We start from the raw sequence: 15,710 nt of genomic DNA, 5'->3' as shown, positions 1-15,710 counted from the left end.
GAAATAACAGCTATAATATTGACAGGAATGTAACCATTATAATAACACAACGATTATCCAATGTTGTGAAGCACCTAGTTAGCTATTTTTCGGTCTTTATTATGGGTTAAGTGCTTGGCATGTCCCTAAAAATGAGAGATGTTTTGTTGTTGAGTATCCATGGAAACCCCCATCTTCAACAGGGGAAGAGTACGTGGCCTCTGTGTCCTTTTTGGCACAAGGCATATTAATCATCTCTTGTCTTGGATACTTTGTATCAAGGTGAATCAGATGTGCTTTGATACAATGTGAAATAATATTTGGCTTCAGTACATGCATGCATGCAGCATGTGCGATATTATATACAGTATGTGCAATGCATGTTGCTGTATGGTGGAGGTGGTGCATCACACTTTGTGCTCACTAAGTGGCGCTAAAGTACCTCATCTCTGCAAATTAGACTACCCAACAACTATGTAACACACCGTTGTTATGACAAAACATAGTTCATTGCATTTTCGATAGAAGGTGTATGTGGTGGCGTGGTCATTGACTCGAATATCGGGTTTGGTGTACAGAGATTGAAAGAAATAGCCCACTGGGCACAGACGTCAGTCAATTCAACGTATATTCCACATTGGTTCAACGTAACGACGTTGATCCAACCAATGTGTGACCAGTGGGCGGCAGTTTATGTTAACAGGAAACGTGGACTCACGATATAGGTAAACAGCAGAAAACAAATTGCATGAAATTCAGGGAAAATTATAATGTATTGTACATTGCCTTCAGAAAGTATTCACACCCCTTGACTTTTTCCACATTTTGTTGTGTTACAGCCTGAATTTAAAATATATTCCATTTTGATTTTGTGTCACTGGCAGACACACAATAACCCATAAAGTCAAAGTGGAGTTGTTTTAAGACATTTTTTTTTACAAATGATTTAAATTGAAAAGCTTAAATGTCTTGATTGAATAAGTATTCAACCCCTTTGTTTTTGCAAGCCTAAATAAATTCACCCCAGGAGCAAAACAATGTGCTTAACAAGTCACATAATAAGTTGCATGGACTCACTCTGTGTGCAATAATAACATAATCATATCTGTACCCCGCGCTTGCATTTACATGCAAGGTCCCTCAGTCGAGCAGTGAATTTCAAACACAGATTAAACCACAAAGACCAGAGAGGTTTTCTCAAAAAATAATGAAGAAAAAAACAGACATTGAATATCCCTGGTGAAGTTATTAATTACACTTTGGATACAGGCGTCCTTCCTAACTCAGTTGCTGGAGAGGAAGGAACCCGCTCAGCGATTTCACCATGAGGCTAAAGGTGACTTTAAAACAGTTACAGAGTTTAATGGCTGTAATAGGAGGAAACTGGGGATGAATCAACAACATTATAGTTAATCCACAATACTAACCTAAATGACAAAGTGAAAATAAGGAAGTTTGTACAGAACACAAATATTCAAAAACATACATCCTGTTTGCAACTGCAAAAAATGTGGCAAAGAAATTTACTTTATGTCCTGAATACAAAGCTTTATGTTTGGGGCAAATCCAACACAGCATGTCACTGAGTACCACTCTTCATATTTTCAAGCATGATGGTGGCTGCATCATGTTATGGATATGCTTGTCATTGGCTAGGACTAGGGAGTTTGTTGTTGTTGATAAAATGGAATAGAGCTAAGCACAGGCAAAATCCTAGAGGAAAACCTGGTTTAGTGTGCTTTCCAACAGACACTGGGAGACAAATTCACTTTTCAGCAGGATAATAACCTAAAACACGAGGCCAAATATACACTGCAGTTGCTTACCAAGATGACATTGAATGTTCTTTAGTGGCCTAGTTAGAGTTGACTTGAATGGGCCTGAAAATCTATGACAAAACTTTAAAATGTCTGTCTCGCAATGATCAACAACCAACTTGGCAGAGCTTGAAGAATTTTCTAAACAATAATGTGCAAATATTGTGCAATCCAGGTATGCAAAGCTCTTAGAGACTTACCCAGAAATACTCACAGCTGCTAAATATGATTCCAACATGTATTGACTCAGGGGTTTGAATACTTATGTCAATTAAATATTTATGTATTTCATATTCAATACATTTGCCAAAATGTTTAAAAAAAACATGTTTTCACTTTGTCATTATGGGGTATTGTGTGTAGATGGGTGAGAAAAAATATAAATTGAATCCATTTTGAATACAGGCTGTAACACAGCAAAATGTGGAATAAGTCAAGGGGTATGAATACTTTCTGGAGGCGCACGTGTGGTTCCCACCATGAAGCATGGAAGAGGAGGTGTGATGGTGTGGGGTGCTTTGTTGGTGACACTGTCAGTGATTTATTTAGAATTCAAGGCACACTTAACCAGCATGGCTAACACAGCATTCTGTAGCGATACGCTATCCCATCTGGTTTGCACTTAGTGGGACTATCATTTGTTTTTCAACAGGACACCTCCAGGACTATCATTTGTTTTTCAAACACACCTCCAGGATGTGTAAGGGCTATTTGAGAGTGATGGATGGAGGGATGGAGTGCTGCATCAGATGACTTTGCCTCCTCAATCACCCGACTTCAACCCAAATGAGATGGTTTGGGATGAGTTGGACCATAGAGTGAAGGAAAAGCAGCCAACAAGTGCCCAGCATATGTGGGAACTCCTTCAAGACTGTTGGAAAAGCATTCCAGGTGAAGCTGGTTAAGAGAATGTCAAGAGTGTGCAAAGCTGTCATCAAGGCAAAGGGTGGCTAACATGATTCCATATGTGTTATTTCATAGTTTTGATGTCTTCACTATTATTCTACAATGTAGAAAATAGTAAAAAATAAGGAAAAACCCTTGAATGAGTAGGTGTTTCCAAACTTTTGACTGGTACTGTATAAATAAATCAAATCAAAGGTTATTTGTCACGTGCGCCGAATACAACAGGTGTAGATCTTACAGTGAAATGCTTACTTACAGGCTCTAACCAACTGTGCAAAAAATGGTATTTGGTGAACAATAGGTAAGTCAAGAAATAAAAACAACAGTGAAAAATAATAGTAGCGAGGCTATATACAGTAGCGAGGCTATATACAGGCACCGGTTAGTCGGGCTGATTGAGGTAATATGTACAGTGCCTTGCGAAAGTATTCGTCCCCCTTGAACTTTGCGATCTTTTGCCACATTTCAGGCTTCAAACAAAAAGATATGAAACTGTATTTTTTTGTGAAGAATCAACAACAAGTGGGACACAATCATGAAGTGGAACGACATTTATTGGATATTTCAAACTTTTTTAACAAATCAAAAACTGAAAAATTAATACTTTGTAGCGCCACCTTTTGCTGCGATTACAGCTGTAAGTCGCTTGGGGTATGTCTCTATCAGTTTTGCACAGCGAGAGACTGACATTTTTTCCCATTCCTCCTTGCAAAACAGCTCGAGCTCAGTGAGGTTGGATGGAGAGCATTTGTGAACAGCAGTTTTCAGTTCTTTCCACAGATTCTCGATTGGATTCAGGTCTTGTTGGAAGACAAATCTCCGTCCCAGTCTCAGGTCTTTTGCAGGCTCCATCAGGTTTTCTTCCAGAATGGTCCTGTATTAGGCTCCATCCATCTTCCCATCAATTTTAACCATCTTCCCTGTCCCTGCTGAAGAAAAGCAGGCCCAAACCATGATGCTGCCACCACCATGTTTGACAGTGGGGATGGTGTTCAGGGTGATGAGCTGTGTTGCTTTTACGCCAAACATAACGTTTTGCATTGTTGCCAAAAAGTTCAATTTTGGTTTCATCTGACCAGAGCACCTTCTTCCACATGTTTGGTGTGTCTCCCAGGTGGCTTGTGGCAAACTTTAAACAACAATTTTTATGGATATCTTTAAGAAATGGCTTTCTTCTTGCCACTCTTCCATAAAGGCCAGATTTGTGCAATATACGACTGATTGTTGTCCTATGGACAGAGTCTCCCACCTCAGCTGTAGATCTCTGCAGTTCATCCAGAGTGATCATGGGCCTCTTGGCTGCATCTCTGATCAGTCTTCTCCTTGTATGAGCAGAAATTTTAGAGGGACGGCCAGGTCTTGGTAGATTTGCAGTGGTCTGATACTCCTTCCATTTCAATATTATCGCTTGCACAGTGCTCCTTGGGATGTTTAAAGCTTGGGAAATCTTTTTGTATCCAAATCCGGCTTTAAACTTCTTCACAACAGTATCTCGGACCTGCCTGGTGTGTTCCTTGTTCTTCATGATGCTCTCTGCGCTTTTAACGGACCTCTGAGACTATCACAGTGCAGGTGCATTTATACGGAGACTTGATTACACACAGGTGGATTGTATTTATCATCATTAGTCATTTAGGTCAACATTGGATCATTCAGAGATCCTCACTGAACTTCTGGAGAGTTTGCTGCACTGAAAGTAAAGGGGCTGAATAATTTTGCATGCCCAATTTTTCAGTTTTTGATTTGTAGTTTTTTTTTGAAATATCCAATAAATGTCGTTCCACTTCATGATTGTGTCCCACTTGTTGTTGATTCTTCACAAAAAAATACAGTTTTATATCTTTATGTTTGAAGCCTGAAATGTGGCAAAAGGTCGCAAAGTTCAAGGGGGCCAAATACTTTCGCAAGGCACTGTATATGTAGATATGGTTAAAGTGACTATGCATATATGATAAACAGAGAGTAGCAATAGTGTAAAAGAGGGGTTGGTGGGTGGTGGGTGGTGGGTGGTGGGACACAATGCATATAGCCCGGTTAGCCAATATGCGAGGGCACTGCCATGCAGTAGTAGAGAGAACAGTCTATGGCTGAGGTGGCTGGAGTCTTTGACATTTTTTAGGGCCTTCCTCTGACACCGCCTGGTGTAGAGGTCCTGGATGGCAGGCAGCTTAGCCACAGTGATGTACTGGGCCGTATGCACTACCCTCTGTAGTGCCTTGTGGTCGGAGACCGAGCAATTACCATACCGGGCAATGATGCAACCATGCTCTCGATGTTGCAGCTGTAGAACCTTTTGAGGATCTGAGGACCCATGCCAAATATTTTTAGTTTCCTGAGGGGGAATAGGCTGTGTTGTGCCCTCCTCACAACTATCTTGGTGTGTTTGGACCATTCTAGTTTGTTGGTGATGTGGACACCAAGGAACTTGAAGCTCTCAACCTGCTCCACTACAGCCCCGTCGATGAGAATGGGGGCGTGCTCGGTCCTCCTTTTCTTGTAGTCCACAATCATCTCCTTAGACTTGGTTACGTTGAGGGATAGGTTGTTATTCTGGCACCATCCGGCCAGGTCTCTGACCTCCTCCCTATAGGCTGTCTCATCGTTGTCGGTGATCAGGCCTACCACTGTTGTGTCGTCAGCAAACTTAATGATGGTGTTGGAGTCGTGCCTGGCCATGCAGTCGTGGGTGAACAGGGAGTACAGGAGGGGACTGAGCACGCACCCCTGAGGGGCTCCAGTGTTGAGGATCAGCGTGGCAGATGTGTTGCTACCTACCCTCACCACCTGGGGGCGGCCCGTCAGGAAGTCCAGGATACAGTTGCAGAGGGAGGGGTTTAGTCCCAGGATCCTTAGCTTAGTGATGAGCTTTGAGGATACTATGGTGTTGAACGCTGAGCTGCAGTCAATTAAAAGCATTCTCACGTTGGCACTCCTTTTGTCCAGGTGGGAAAGGGTAGTGTGGAGTGCAATAGAGATTGCATCATCTGTATCATATGTCTAATGTACACTGTCCATTTAAAATATATTACAACAGGCAATCATCATCACAAATTGGACATGTAGTTAAAGTGCTAAAACTCAAAAAGTCCACTACTTGGATACTGTACAGTACAAATACAATTCAATTGTGCTGTCCTTTGACTGTTTATGATGATTTGGCCCTTTAAATGGCTGACTTGATGGCTGTCCAATTGCAAAATGGTACAATGGCATTGGCCATATGATATATTGCAGGTTCATACTTCCTTTTTAGGATATGGAGGGGACAGCGTACTCTCATCATATCAATATCTGGAGAGGTACCAGTGGCCCTGAACACATGGCAAAAGGAATTTTGCAAATCGCATGCACGTGAGCAGAGTTAGAGCATAACCTGTAAACCAATGTTATCCTATGGGAGATTTCCGCTAGCACGTTGTGGAACACCTTCTCTGCCATTCATTATTTTCAATAGAATGCATAGCCCCTCGTTAATTAACCCTTACTTATTGTATGGGTCATAAATAGGGTGAATTCAGAAAAAGTGGAACACTTTTCTTTGCATTTCTGTCATCTGTAGCCTCTTTCGACATCTATCCAACATATTAGCCCAACACATAATAGCTACATTTCGGAAATACTCAAGATATTTCCTAAATCACACAAACATGGCAAATGTTGATATCATATTCACAGGAGGTATTACACACTCATGTGTGTACACTGAGCCAAAACCCTATTTTCAGTGTGAGTTCGGTAAATTGGGACCACAGGTTAGATAAACTGGGACACCATTTTTATAGTCCTAATTGTACCCCAATGATAATTCAATTCACACTTTGTTATGTTATGATCTTGAATATTTCAGAAATGTATCATGTGTTGGGCTAATATGTTGGATAGATGTCGAAAGAGGTTAAAGAAGATGCAAATTTAAAAAAAAGAAGACATCACCCTACTATTAGTTCTGTTTGGTGCCATTGTTCTCTAGAAAATATCTAAATTAACCAGGATAACAGTACAACAAAAACCAGAGCCCTGCCTACCCTACGTATAAGGTCCCTAATGTAAACTGGATCGCTTTCCTCCATTGGAAAAGCCTATAAGACTGTCCCACTTTAGCTAGCAATGGTCGGTAACGCGGGCAACCAAAAAAACAACATTTAAACATAATATTGGCAACTTAATTTATTTTGATGCACCAATACATAGTATCTTTTTAATTAATAGGCTACTTGATGGCCAACAGATGCAAATGTGTCATTCTCCGCATTTAATATCAGTTTATTTTAGGACTTTTCCCTATAACTGTAACGATATATATAGGGAAGGTAATCAGGGGAGTGATGTCTACAGTTTAATACAATAAATATGTTGAAATTACTATATCACTGGAGTCATTGCAAATCAATTTGTTCCACTTTTTTAGCCTACCTGGAGCTGACAAACTGATTTAATAAATAGCCTACAACTTCAGTATATTGTTGTTGTAGCCTTGTGTTATTATGCAATTATTAATGGCCATGTTTTGTTAATTAAATTGGAAGTTATCAAAGCTATATCGTAATTGACGATCAGTTGTTAGAATGTATTAGATTGACGGTTAGTCAGTCAGATTAGGCAACAGGTAAAAATATATATACTATGTTGACAAGCATATTATGTTCATATTTTTATTTAACTAGGCAAGTCAGTTAAGAACAAATTCTTAATTACAATGACGGCCTAGGAACAGTGGGTTAACTACCTTGTTCAGAGGCAGAACGACAGATTCTTACCTTGTCAGCTTGGGGATTCGAATTAGCAACCTTTCAGGCCTAGAAACCTTTTAAAATACGATATTTTGTACAATGCATTTGGAAAGTATTCAGACCACTTTACTTTCACATTTTGTTACAATACTCTATTCTAAAATGAATTCAATTTGCCCCCCCCCCCCAATCAATCTACACACAATACCCCATAATAACAAAGCAAAAACAGTTTTTTTTTTTTTTCTGCAAATGTATAAAATAATAAAAACTTAAATATCACATTTACATGAGTATGCAGACCCTTTACTCAGTAGTTGTTGAAGCACCTTTGGCAGTGATTACAGCCTTGAGTCTTCTTGGGTATGACGCTACAAGCTTGCACACCTCTATTTGGGGAGGTTCTCCCATTCTTCTCTGCAGACCCTCAAGCTCTGTCAGGTTGGATGGGGAGTGTCACTGCACAGCAATTTTCTGGTCTCTCCAGAGATGTTCGATCGGGTTCAAGTCCAGGCTCTGGCTGAGCAACTCAAGGATTTTCAGAGACTTGTCCAGAAGCCACTCCTGCGTTAACTTGGCTGTGTGCTTAGAGTCGTTGTCCTGTTGGAAGGTGAACCTTCTCCCCAGTCTGAGGTCCTGAGCGCTCTGGAGAAGGTTTTCATCAAGGATCTCTCTGTACTTTGCTCTGTTGATCTTTCCCTCGATCCTGACTAGTCTCCCAGTCCCTGTCGCTTAAAAACATCCCCACAGCATGATGCTGCCACCACCGTGCTTCACTATGGAGTATTGTGTGTAGATTGATGCAAAAAAAAAGAAGATTTAATCAATTTTAGATTTAGGATGTATCGTAACAACATTTTGAAAAGGTTGAGGGGTCTGAATACTTTCCGAATGCACTGTATATCTCTGTCCATTCAACACCAGTCGTGTCAAGCCACTTAGCACATCACTAGTCTGATATTATGATATGTCATTCCCTTCGGCTCCTCAAGGGGTTCGAGCCCTCTCAGTCTGGGACATGGGGGGCAATTCTGTTCTGCAGTATGAACCTGGTTGGGAGTATAGGTCCCATTATTGCAACATTGATGGCCCAGAGCTACAGCTGGAGGACGACCCTCTCCATCTCAGGTCTCTCTTGTTGTGTGGTCTCCTTCGTGACACACATTTCAAAATGTGTGTGAATGTGATATGCACAGGTTTTCATTTGAACACATGCTTTTCTGAGTATTGTCTGCATGTGAAATTGTGTGTAAAATCAGTGACACTCTGTGAGAATTTACTCTGCACACAGTGTGCCCCTCACATGCTAGTGTGAACGAGTTCAAGATTTTATTTTACCTTTACTTAACTAGGCAAGTCCGTTAAGAACAAATTCTTATTTAAAATTACGGCCTACCCCGGCCAAACCCTAACGACGCTGGACCAATTGTGCGCTGCCCTATGGGACTCCCAATCACGGTCGGTTGTGATACAGCCTGGAATCAAACCAGGGTCTGTAGTGACACCTGTAGCACTGAGATGCAGTGCCTTAGACTGCTGCGCCACTCGGGAGCCACTCTCTAAGCTATGTGCTAGTGTGACTTAAACCTCTCTCCCTTACCAGGCTCACCCAGTGATGAGACCACCTTCAAAGAGTTCATCCTGTCCCGCTACCTGTGGCTGCTGTCTGTGGGCTACCTGGTGGTATTCGGGGTGAAGACGGCCTGCACTGACTGGGGCCAGCTCTTCCTCATCCAGGACAAGGGCCAGTCAACACTCATTGGTTTGGAAGTCTGATACATTAACACCGGCGTTGTACCACTGTTTTACGCAGGTTGACGTCTATTTTCATGTCTTGTCCTGGAGGCAGAACAGCAATTTCCCCGTAGGTAGGCTAGCTGCAAAGTCAAAATTGAGCTATATTGTGAAAATTCATGAAATCAAAAATGTGCTTTTTGGTATTAATTTAAGGTTAGGGTCAGGCATTATGGTTAGCAGTGTGGTTAAGGTTAGGTTTAAAATCAGATTTTATGACTGTGGCCATGCCCGTTAGTGACCACTCTGCAGAGCTACCTCCAGAACAAGATTAATGACGGAAAACGCAAACCTGCCTGTTTTACTAGTGTGCAATAGCTTACTGTTGATAACTCAATAATAATTGATTCTTGTTAGGTTTGCCTGAATGCAGCTCTTTTTCACAGGCAGTTCCTACATGAGTGCCCTGGAGGTTGGAGGCCTGTTGGGCAGTTTAGCTGCAGGATACTTCACTGACAAGGCTGTGGCACAAGTGGGTTGACAGTGGCATCATACATTAATTCAGAGATCTATAAAAAAAATCAAAGCAGTGTTTGTTAGGTACTATATTAATTTTTGTACAGCCAGGCATGAAAAGCCATGGAAACCCCCATCATTTTCTCTTGATCTCCATGATGGCTGGGATGTTTGGTTCCATGTATCTATTCCGGGTCACTGTCACTCCAGACAGCCAAGGTATAGTAAAGACATTATGTTCCTCAAATCTCCTTTCAGAGCCAGTACACTATCAGTCTATGTTGGTTAGTTCATGGTTTTCTTTTTTATGTTATAAATTGATATGGATCTTCTTCTTGGGGGCTACTTTTGGCTTCTCATCTTACGGACCAATAGCCTTGTTTGGCGTGATAGCCAAAGAGTGCTCCTTCAAACTATTGTGGAACATCACATGCTATCGTTGCACTAATGGCCAATAGTAGGTTTATCTCAACCTAATTGTCTCAAATTCTAATGAATGCTTTTCACACATTTGTGTGTAATGTCTTGGCTTTACTAGCAGTACCAGACATGTAGTTAAATGACTAAATCTGTATATCCTATTATTTATGAGAACCAGCCTAATTGACATCCCTGTATTGTTATCAGTTGGTGGCTTCTGCTCTGGACTGCCATTCAGCACCATCGCCAAGCACCACGGCTGGGAAATGGCCTTCTGGGTAGCAGAGATCACCTGTCTCGTCACTACCATTAGCTTCTTCTTGCTTAGAAACATCAGAACCAAGATGGGTCACATCCCAAGGAAGGCGGACTGATTATTACACCTCATAACTCTCTGTTGCCAATATGGGAAACTTAGGATAAGAATGTACATTTTCTTATTTGTGAAGTGTTTTGGAATTGACAGGAGACATCGTCCTGTATATTCTTGTTTTAAGAGATGGTGAGACATGGAGTTGATCCAGGGATTATTTATTTTCACTGAAGATGTATTAAGACAGTATTCAGGTGCAAGTACATCAACTATGTTGTGCTACTTAAAACTATTTTCAATGCTCATGGCTTAAAATAGATCCAAGATTTAATTATTGAAAATGTGTGTCAATATGATTTTAATTTGAGCATAATCTTATCATTCGAAACCAAGGCACGTTAATGTACGGTTCATTTCTGAAAATGGCACTTGACACATCTCCTTATATGGGTGCAATCTTTTTGATTTGATAAAATACCTTATGTTGTGCTTATCTTTACTTCTAAAGGATTGCATTGAAAAGAGAGATGAGATATGAAAACATTACATAATGGTGTACATTCTTAAAGTATGTACAATTTTGTTTTTCAAATCTGTATTTACATTGTATCCCAGTAGAACATATCCTTATCATATACAAGTTAATCAAGGCTCCTGAGTGGCACAGCAGTCTAAGGCAGTGGTCTAAGGCACTGCATCTTAGTGCTAGAGGCATCACTACAGATCCCGATTCGATCCCGGGCTGTATCACAACCGGCCGTGATCGGGAGTCCCAGAGGGCAGCGCACAATTGGCCCAGCGTCGTCTGGGTTTCGCCGTCATTGTAAAATAAGAATTTGCTCTTACCTGACTTGCTAGTTAAATAAAAAATACAAATCAACATTAGTTCTGAAATAGCAGCACTGCTTGGAGACATGTTGACCCATATGCTTGTACTGTAGCTTCCCAGTCATAACAAACACAATTCAATGATTGGTTCAACAACAACATTTCAGGAGCAATTAATCCTTGTTCCTACTCAAGATCCAGGTCCAAAGTTAGCAGATAAAGCTGGTATCTCAAATGCACCCTTTAAAATCTGATCAAAGAGTTCAAACCTGTAACAAGAGAGGGCAATATATATCTTGCCATGATTGCTCATCAATGAAATGGATAACTGATAGACACTCATGTGACAGAGGGCAGATATTTGACATGTGAAAGTTACCTGATAGGCATCTCCAAAGAGTAGAAGGGGTTCTTGAGGGCGAAGTCTGAATAGATCTCGTAAATCTTCCTCAGGAGTGCATCAATGCCAGACTGCCAGGGGTCTGTCAGCACAATGAACTTTATACCTGAAAAATATGTTGACACTGAGGCAGATTTCGTTTTTCAAACCAAGTGCATTGCATGTAGGCATCACACACAGAGACTGATAGCAGTGTTTGAATGCATGGCTTTACCAGTGAGTGTCTGAAAGCAGTGCCGTTTGAACATATCTGTCTCCAGCATCTCAATTCCTGTACTGCCAACTTCAGGGGACAGCTGTGAACCAATAGCAAACAACCTAGGAAAAGTTTCAACACAACATGTAGCAAGATCATGGAAAAGCAAATGTAACCATAGACCAAAGGATTTATTCATGTCAGAGCTGACAGTTGTAATCACCTGAGAAGTGTACCTACTTACGAATGAAACATTGAAGCCAGCATCAGTTTTTCATTGGAGCTCAAGCGAGCCCTTCCGAACAGTATGGACAACGGATAGTTTGTTGAGTCTTTCAAGTATTCGATGATCTCCTTCCCATCCGCCGTGAACTTACCGTTGACGGCCAATCCATTGATGGACAGTAAAGCATTGCCGACTAGATTAATAGAATCATGCGTGCACAATGTTAACAATAAATAGAAGCATACAGAATGCAACATTTGAGTTCCAGCCATGACATGTACTACCAGCTATCACTATGTCAACTTTGTAAGCACTGATGTGATCACTTGACAGTTGCGGACAACCTACCTCGGATTCCATCGCGTTGACCAAATGATACAACAACTTTCTCATCGTGGATCTTTAACAAAATCTAAAGGATATCTGAATGTTTTCTCTGCTTCTGTTCTGTGGACATAATTGTCATACTGGTAAATGAACCCCCCCAGTCTTATACACACTGAATATCGCCATCTTTGCCCTTTTTTCCGCACAGCTGACAGAATTGTCACGCGACAGGAAATATTTCAGACAAAATCTAAAATAATCTTGAACAGAGATAACTTTACATGCGTGTTCATTCGTATTATTATTTTTGTTTAATATGGCATCTATATTTATTTTGCAGATTTGTTTATTATTCATTCTAAAACCAATCTATAGAAACAGTATAGCAAGAATAAACTACATTTCCCAGAACCATACTTCCACATCCACATGTATGGGTTCTCTTAGTGGCTCGTGCACGGGTTGAACTTCCTTTCACTCCGACATCTTAACGGTGGGACATCATGGTAAGAGTTTTAGCGTGATTTTTCATTAAATTCGAGGGCGGAAAAAATATTTGACTCGAAAAAGTTCAGATTCTGGATAGATCGGGATGGGTAGGTGGAAAATATGATTTGTCCGCAGCGTTCTGACCTTGATTATGGATGGAATAGCTCACTTTACGATTCCAGTTGGCCATGCTTTCTAGCTAACGGTAGCTGGCTTGGCTACGTTAGCTGACCTGCAGCTGATGGTGCACTGCGTGATCAGCCAACCATCGGTTTATGTTGCAGACAATCAATTGTCTTATGTCCAAATGTGTATATATCTCATAGTCTGACCTTTCCCACACATGTATCAATTAATCAGATTATGCAAACTGCCCGCTAGTTCTCTGCAGACCACGGTTGGCTGGAGGCTAGACCACTGTTGGTTTAACTGGAGTCGGTTGTTGATTAGCTGGCTAGTTTTTAGCCTGTGACTAGGCCGTCGCTAGTTAATTTAGGTCCAACTACATTTACAGACACTACTAAAATATGCACAGGCGTATATCCTATTTGGTTCAATTCCAATTGATGGACTAACGTTAGTGACTATCTGAATTAGCAAACCAACTGACGTTGTCTTCTGTACGTTATAGTGCACTTACAAATTACCAGCAGAAGTTGGCTAGTTTTGGAAAATGTGTGGTGGTTCATTCCGCATCAGTTAGATAATGGTACTGTGATGTGGCTTATTCCAGCCTCCTAAAGACGCCAAGGGGAAGGGGAAGGATTCCGGGAAGTCCAAAAAGGACAAGGATCCAGCCAACAAATCCGGAGGCAAAGCCAAGAAGAAGGTATGTCCTGATATCCATTGATCTCTTCTTGGGGGTTTATTCCTTTGGTGTAAAAAAAATGGTTGCACTGTCAGGAGTGAGCAACTTCTCCCATTTCCTCTGAGCAGAAGTGGTCCAAGGGAAAGGTGAGGGATAAGCTCAACAACCTGGTCCTCTTCGACAAGGCCACCTATGAAAAGTTGAACAAGGAAGTGCCCAACTACAAGCTCATCACACCAGCAGTTGTGTCCGAGAGGCTAAAGATCAGAGGGTCTCTGGCCAGGGCTGCCCTCCAGGAATTGCTCAGCAAAGGTAAACCCTGACCCCCTGCTCTTGATTCTCAACCATAGTGTTTACTCGTAGTGAACTTGATTTAAATTAAGAAGTAGTCGGATAGCCAAATCTGACTTTATGTAAGACCGGGCCCTAACATCAAAGTGCAGATGGTACATGTTTGTCAGAATAGGCATATACACTCTTTTTAATGGACTGCTGGTACACTACTGTCATGTTTATCTACAATAGTGTTTTTTGGCATGCTACACTCTGTGTCAGTAGTCTGAGGACAATGATCTGGTTCAATTTTGAGCTTTGCTACAGTGAACCCCAGTTTGACTCAACAAGGCACTGACTCTTGTGGGTCTGCCGCAGAGCCAACTGGTACAGATACTTTTACAAAGCCAGTAAGCCCCACTTACATATACCGATGTTTAGCACTCCTCTAACTTGCCATCCAAATGAAACACAAAATATTTCGTACTTACAACTCTTACTGCAAAATTAACATGTTTTGTAATGTTCATAAGTCCTGTTCCCATCAATGTCACTTCTAACCCCTGTCGGCAGTATAGTCTTCCCTCGGGGGAAAATACCATCATTTTGGTGAACATTGGCGCTGATCAGTGACTACTAAGACTGGCACTGTAACTTGAGTGTTGTGTATATTGTCCTAACTTGTGTCAGGGCAGTGAGTGGGTCTAACTTTTCTGGGTGAGTTGGTAATGTGGGACCAAAGTATTTCAATATCTGTACAAAATAAATGGCACGTTCCATTCTGCCACCCCTCTAGGTATGATCAAGTTGGTGTCAAAACACAGATCGCAGGTGATCTACACACGTAACACCAAGGGTCCCGAGGAGGAGGGTGGTGTTGTGGTTCCAGACAAGCCAGAGAAGCCTGAGAAGGCAGCTAAGGCAGCGAAGGGAGAGAAGGGAGAAAAGGAAGAGAAAGCATAAACTGGTATGTTATGATATTGGTCCTGATGGAACTAGCCTACATTATATTGGAACAAACTGAATATTCCTCACTGCAATTCACTATTGCTGTTATTACCTGATTTTAATGTGTTGGTGTTAAACATGTTACACACATATTAACAGGCAGGTTGGAGGACTTGTGCTATAAATACCATCTAAAATCCTTTTTTTTTTTTTAGGTTGTGATTCCTGTGTTCAGATGTGATATAAGGTGAATAAAATTCTTAAAAGAGATTTGCATTTAGTTTTTTTGTATTCCTTGTGATATTCTCCCTGATGTAGCTCCAGATCATTTAGCTTGAATGAGTTGACACTCGATTGCATTTGGCTGGAGATCTGTGAATCTAGTTTCAGAATGACAACTCTATTTGATATATTCAAATTTTGAACAAATTGGGGTTACAATATCACATACAATGTTTCCTCTGCATGAAAACACTTAAACTCACTTCAACTTCACTATGAACATCATTGCCAAATCCAGGGCCTCAGACCTGCCAATAACAAACCCTGCCATTGACTGTTGGTGTTTTTTCTTTTTAGCTTTGCCCTTGCATCAAATAAGTTTGAAAATGTAATCCCGATGGGAGAGGACAGTGCTGTGGCGTGTAACATAAAACTAAGTGGTGTGAAGTGTTGTGGCGGTATTACACTATCAAAATGGTGCTTTGGGACTGAAGACGAGCGGGCTGAGGCGTGCGTCCCCTTGGAGGCCCACTGCTGAGGATGTTTACACCTCACTTAGTGTGTTGTGTTCAATTAGT

General features: G+C 41.2%; 1 protein-coding gene and 1 pseudogene across 1 annotated transcript; one reads left to right on the top strand and one right to left on the bottom strand.

Moving 5' to 3' along the window:
• Nucleotides 1-11,198: 11,198 nt before the first annotated feature.
• LOC109905787 (trafficking protein particle complex subunit 4-like) lies at nt 11,199-12,593 on the bottom strand (annotated as a pseudogene).
• Nucleotides 12,594-12,789: 196 nt separating this feature from the next.
• On the top strand, nt 12,790-15,180 carry LOC109905788 (40S ribosomal protein S25-like). Its single transcript, XM_020503390.2, has 5 exons — nt 12,790-12,898; nt 13,615-13,710; nt 13,818-14,001; nt 14,759-14,929; nt 15,126-15,180. Exons 1-4 carry the CDS (start codon nt 12,896-12,898, stop codon nt 14,923-14,925), a joined length of 450 nt encoding a protein of 149 aa, XP_020358979.1. The 5' UTR covers nt 12,790-12,895; the 3' UTR covers nt 14,926-14,929; nt 15,126-15,180.
• Nucleotides 15,181-15,710: the final 530 nt, after the last annotated feature.

This window comes from Oncorhynchus kisutch, linkage group LG15, assembly GCF_002021735.2.
Source record: "Oncorhynchus kisutch isolate 150728-3 linkage group LG15, Okis_V2, whole genome shotgun sequence".
NCBI lineage: Eukaryota > Metazoa > Chordata > Actinopteri > Salmoniformes > Salmonidae > Oncorhynchus > Oncorhynchus kisutch.
This window is presented reverse-complemented; position numbering and strand designations above follow the sequence as displayed.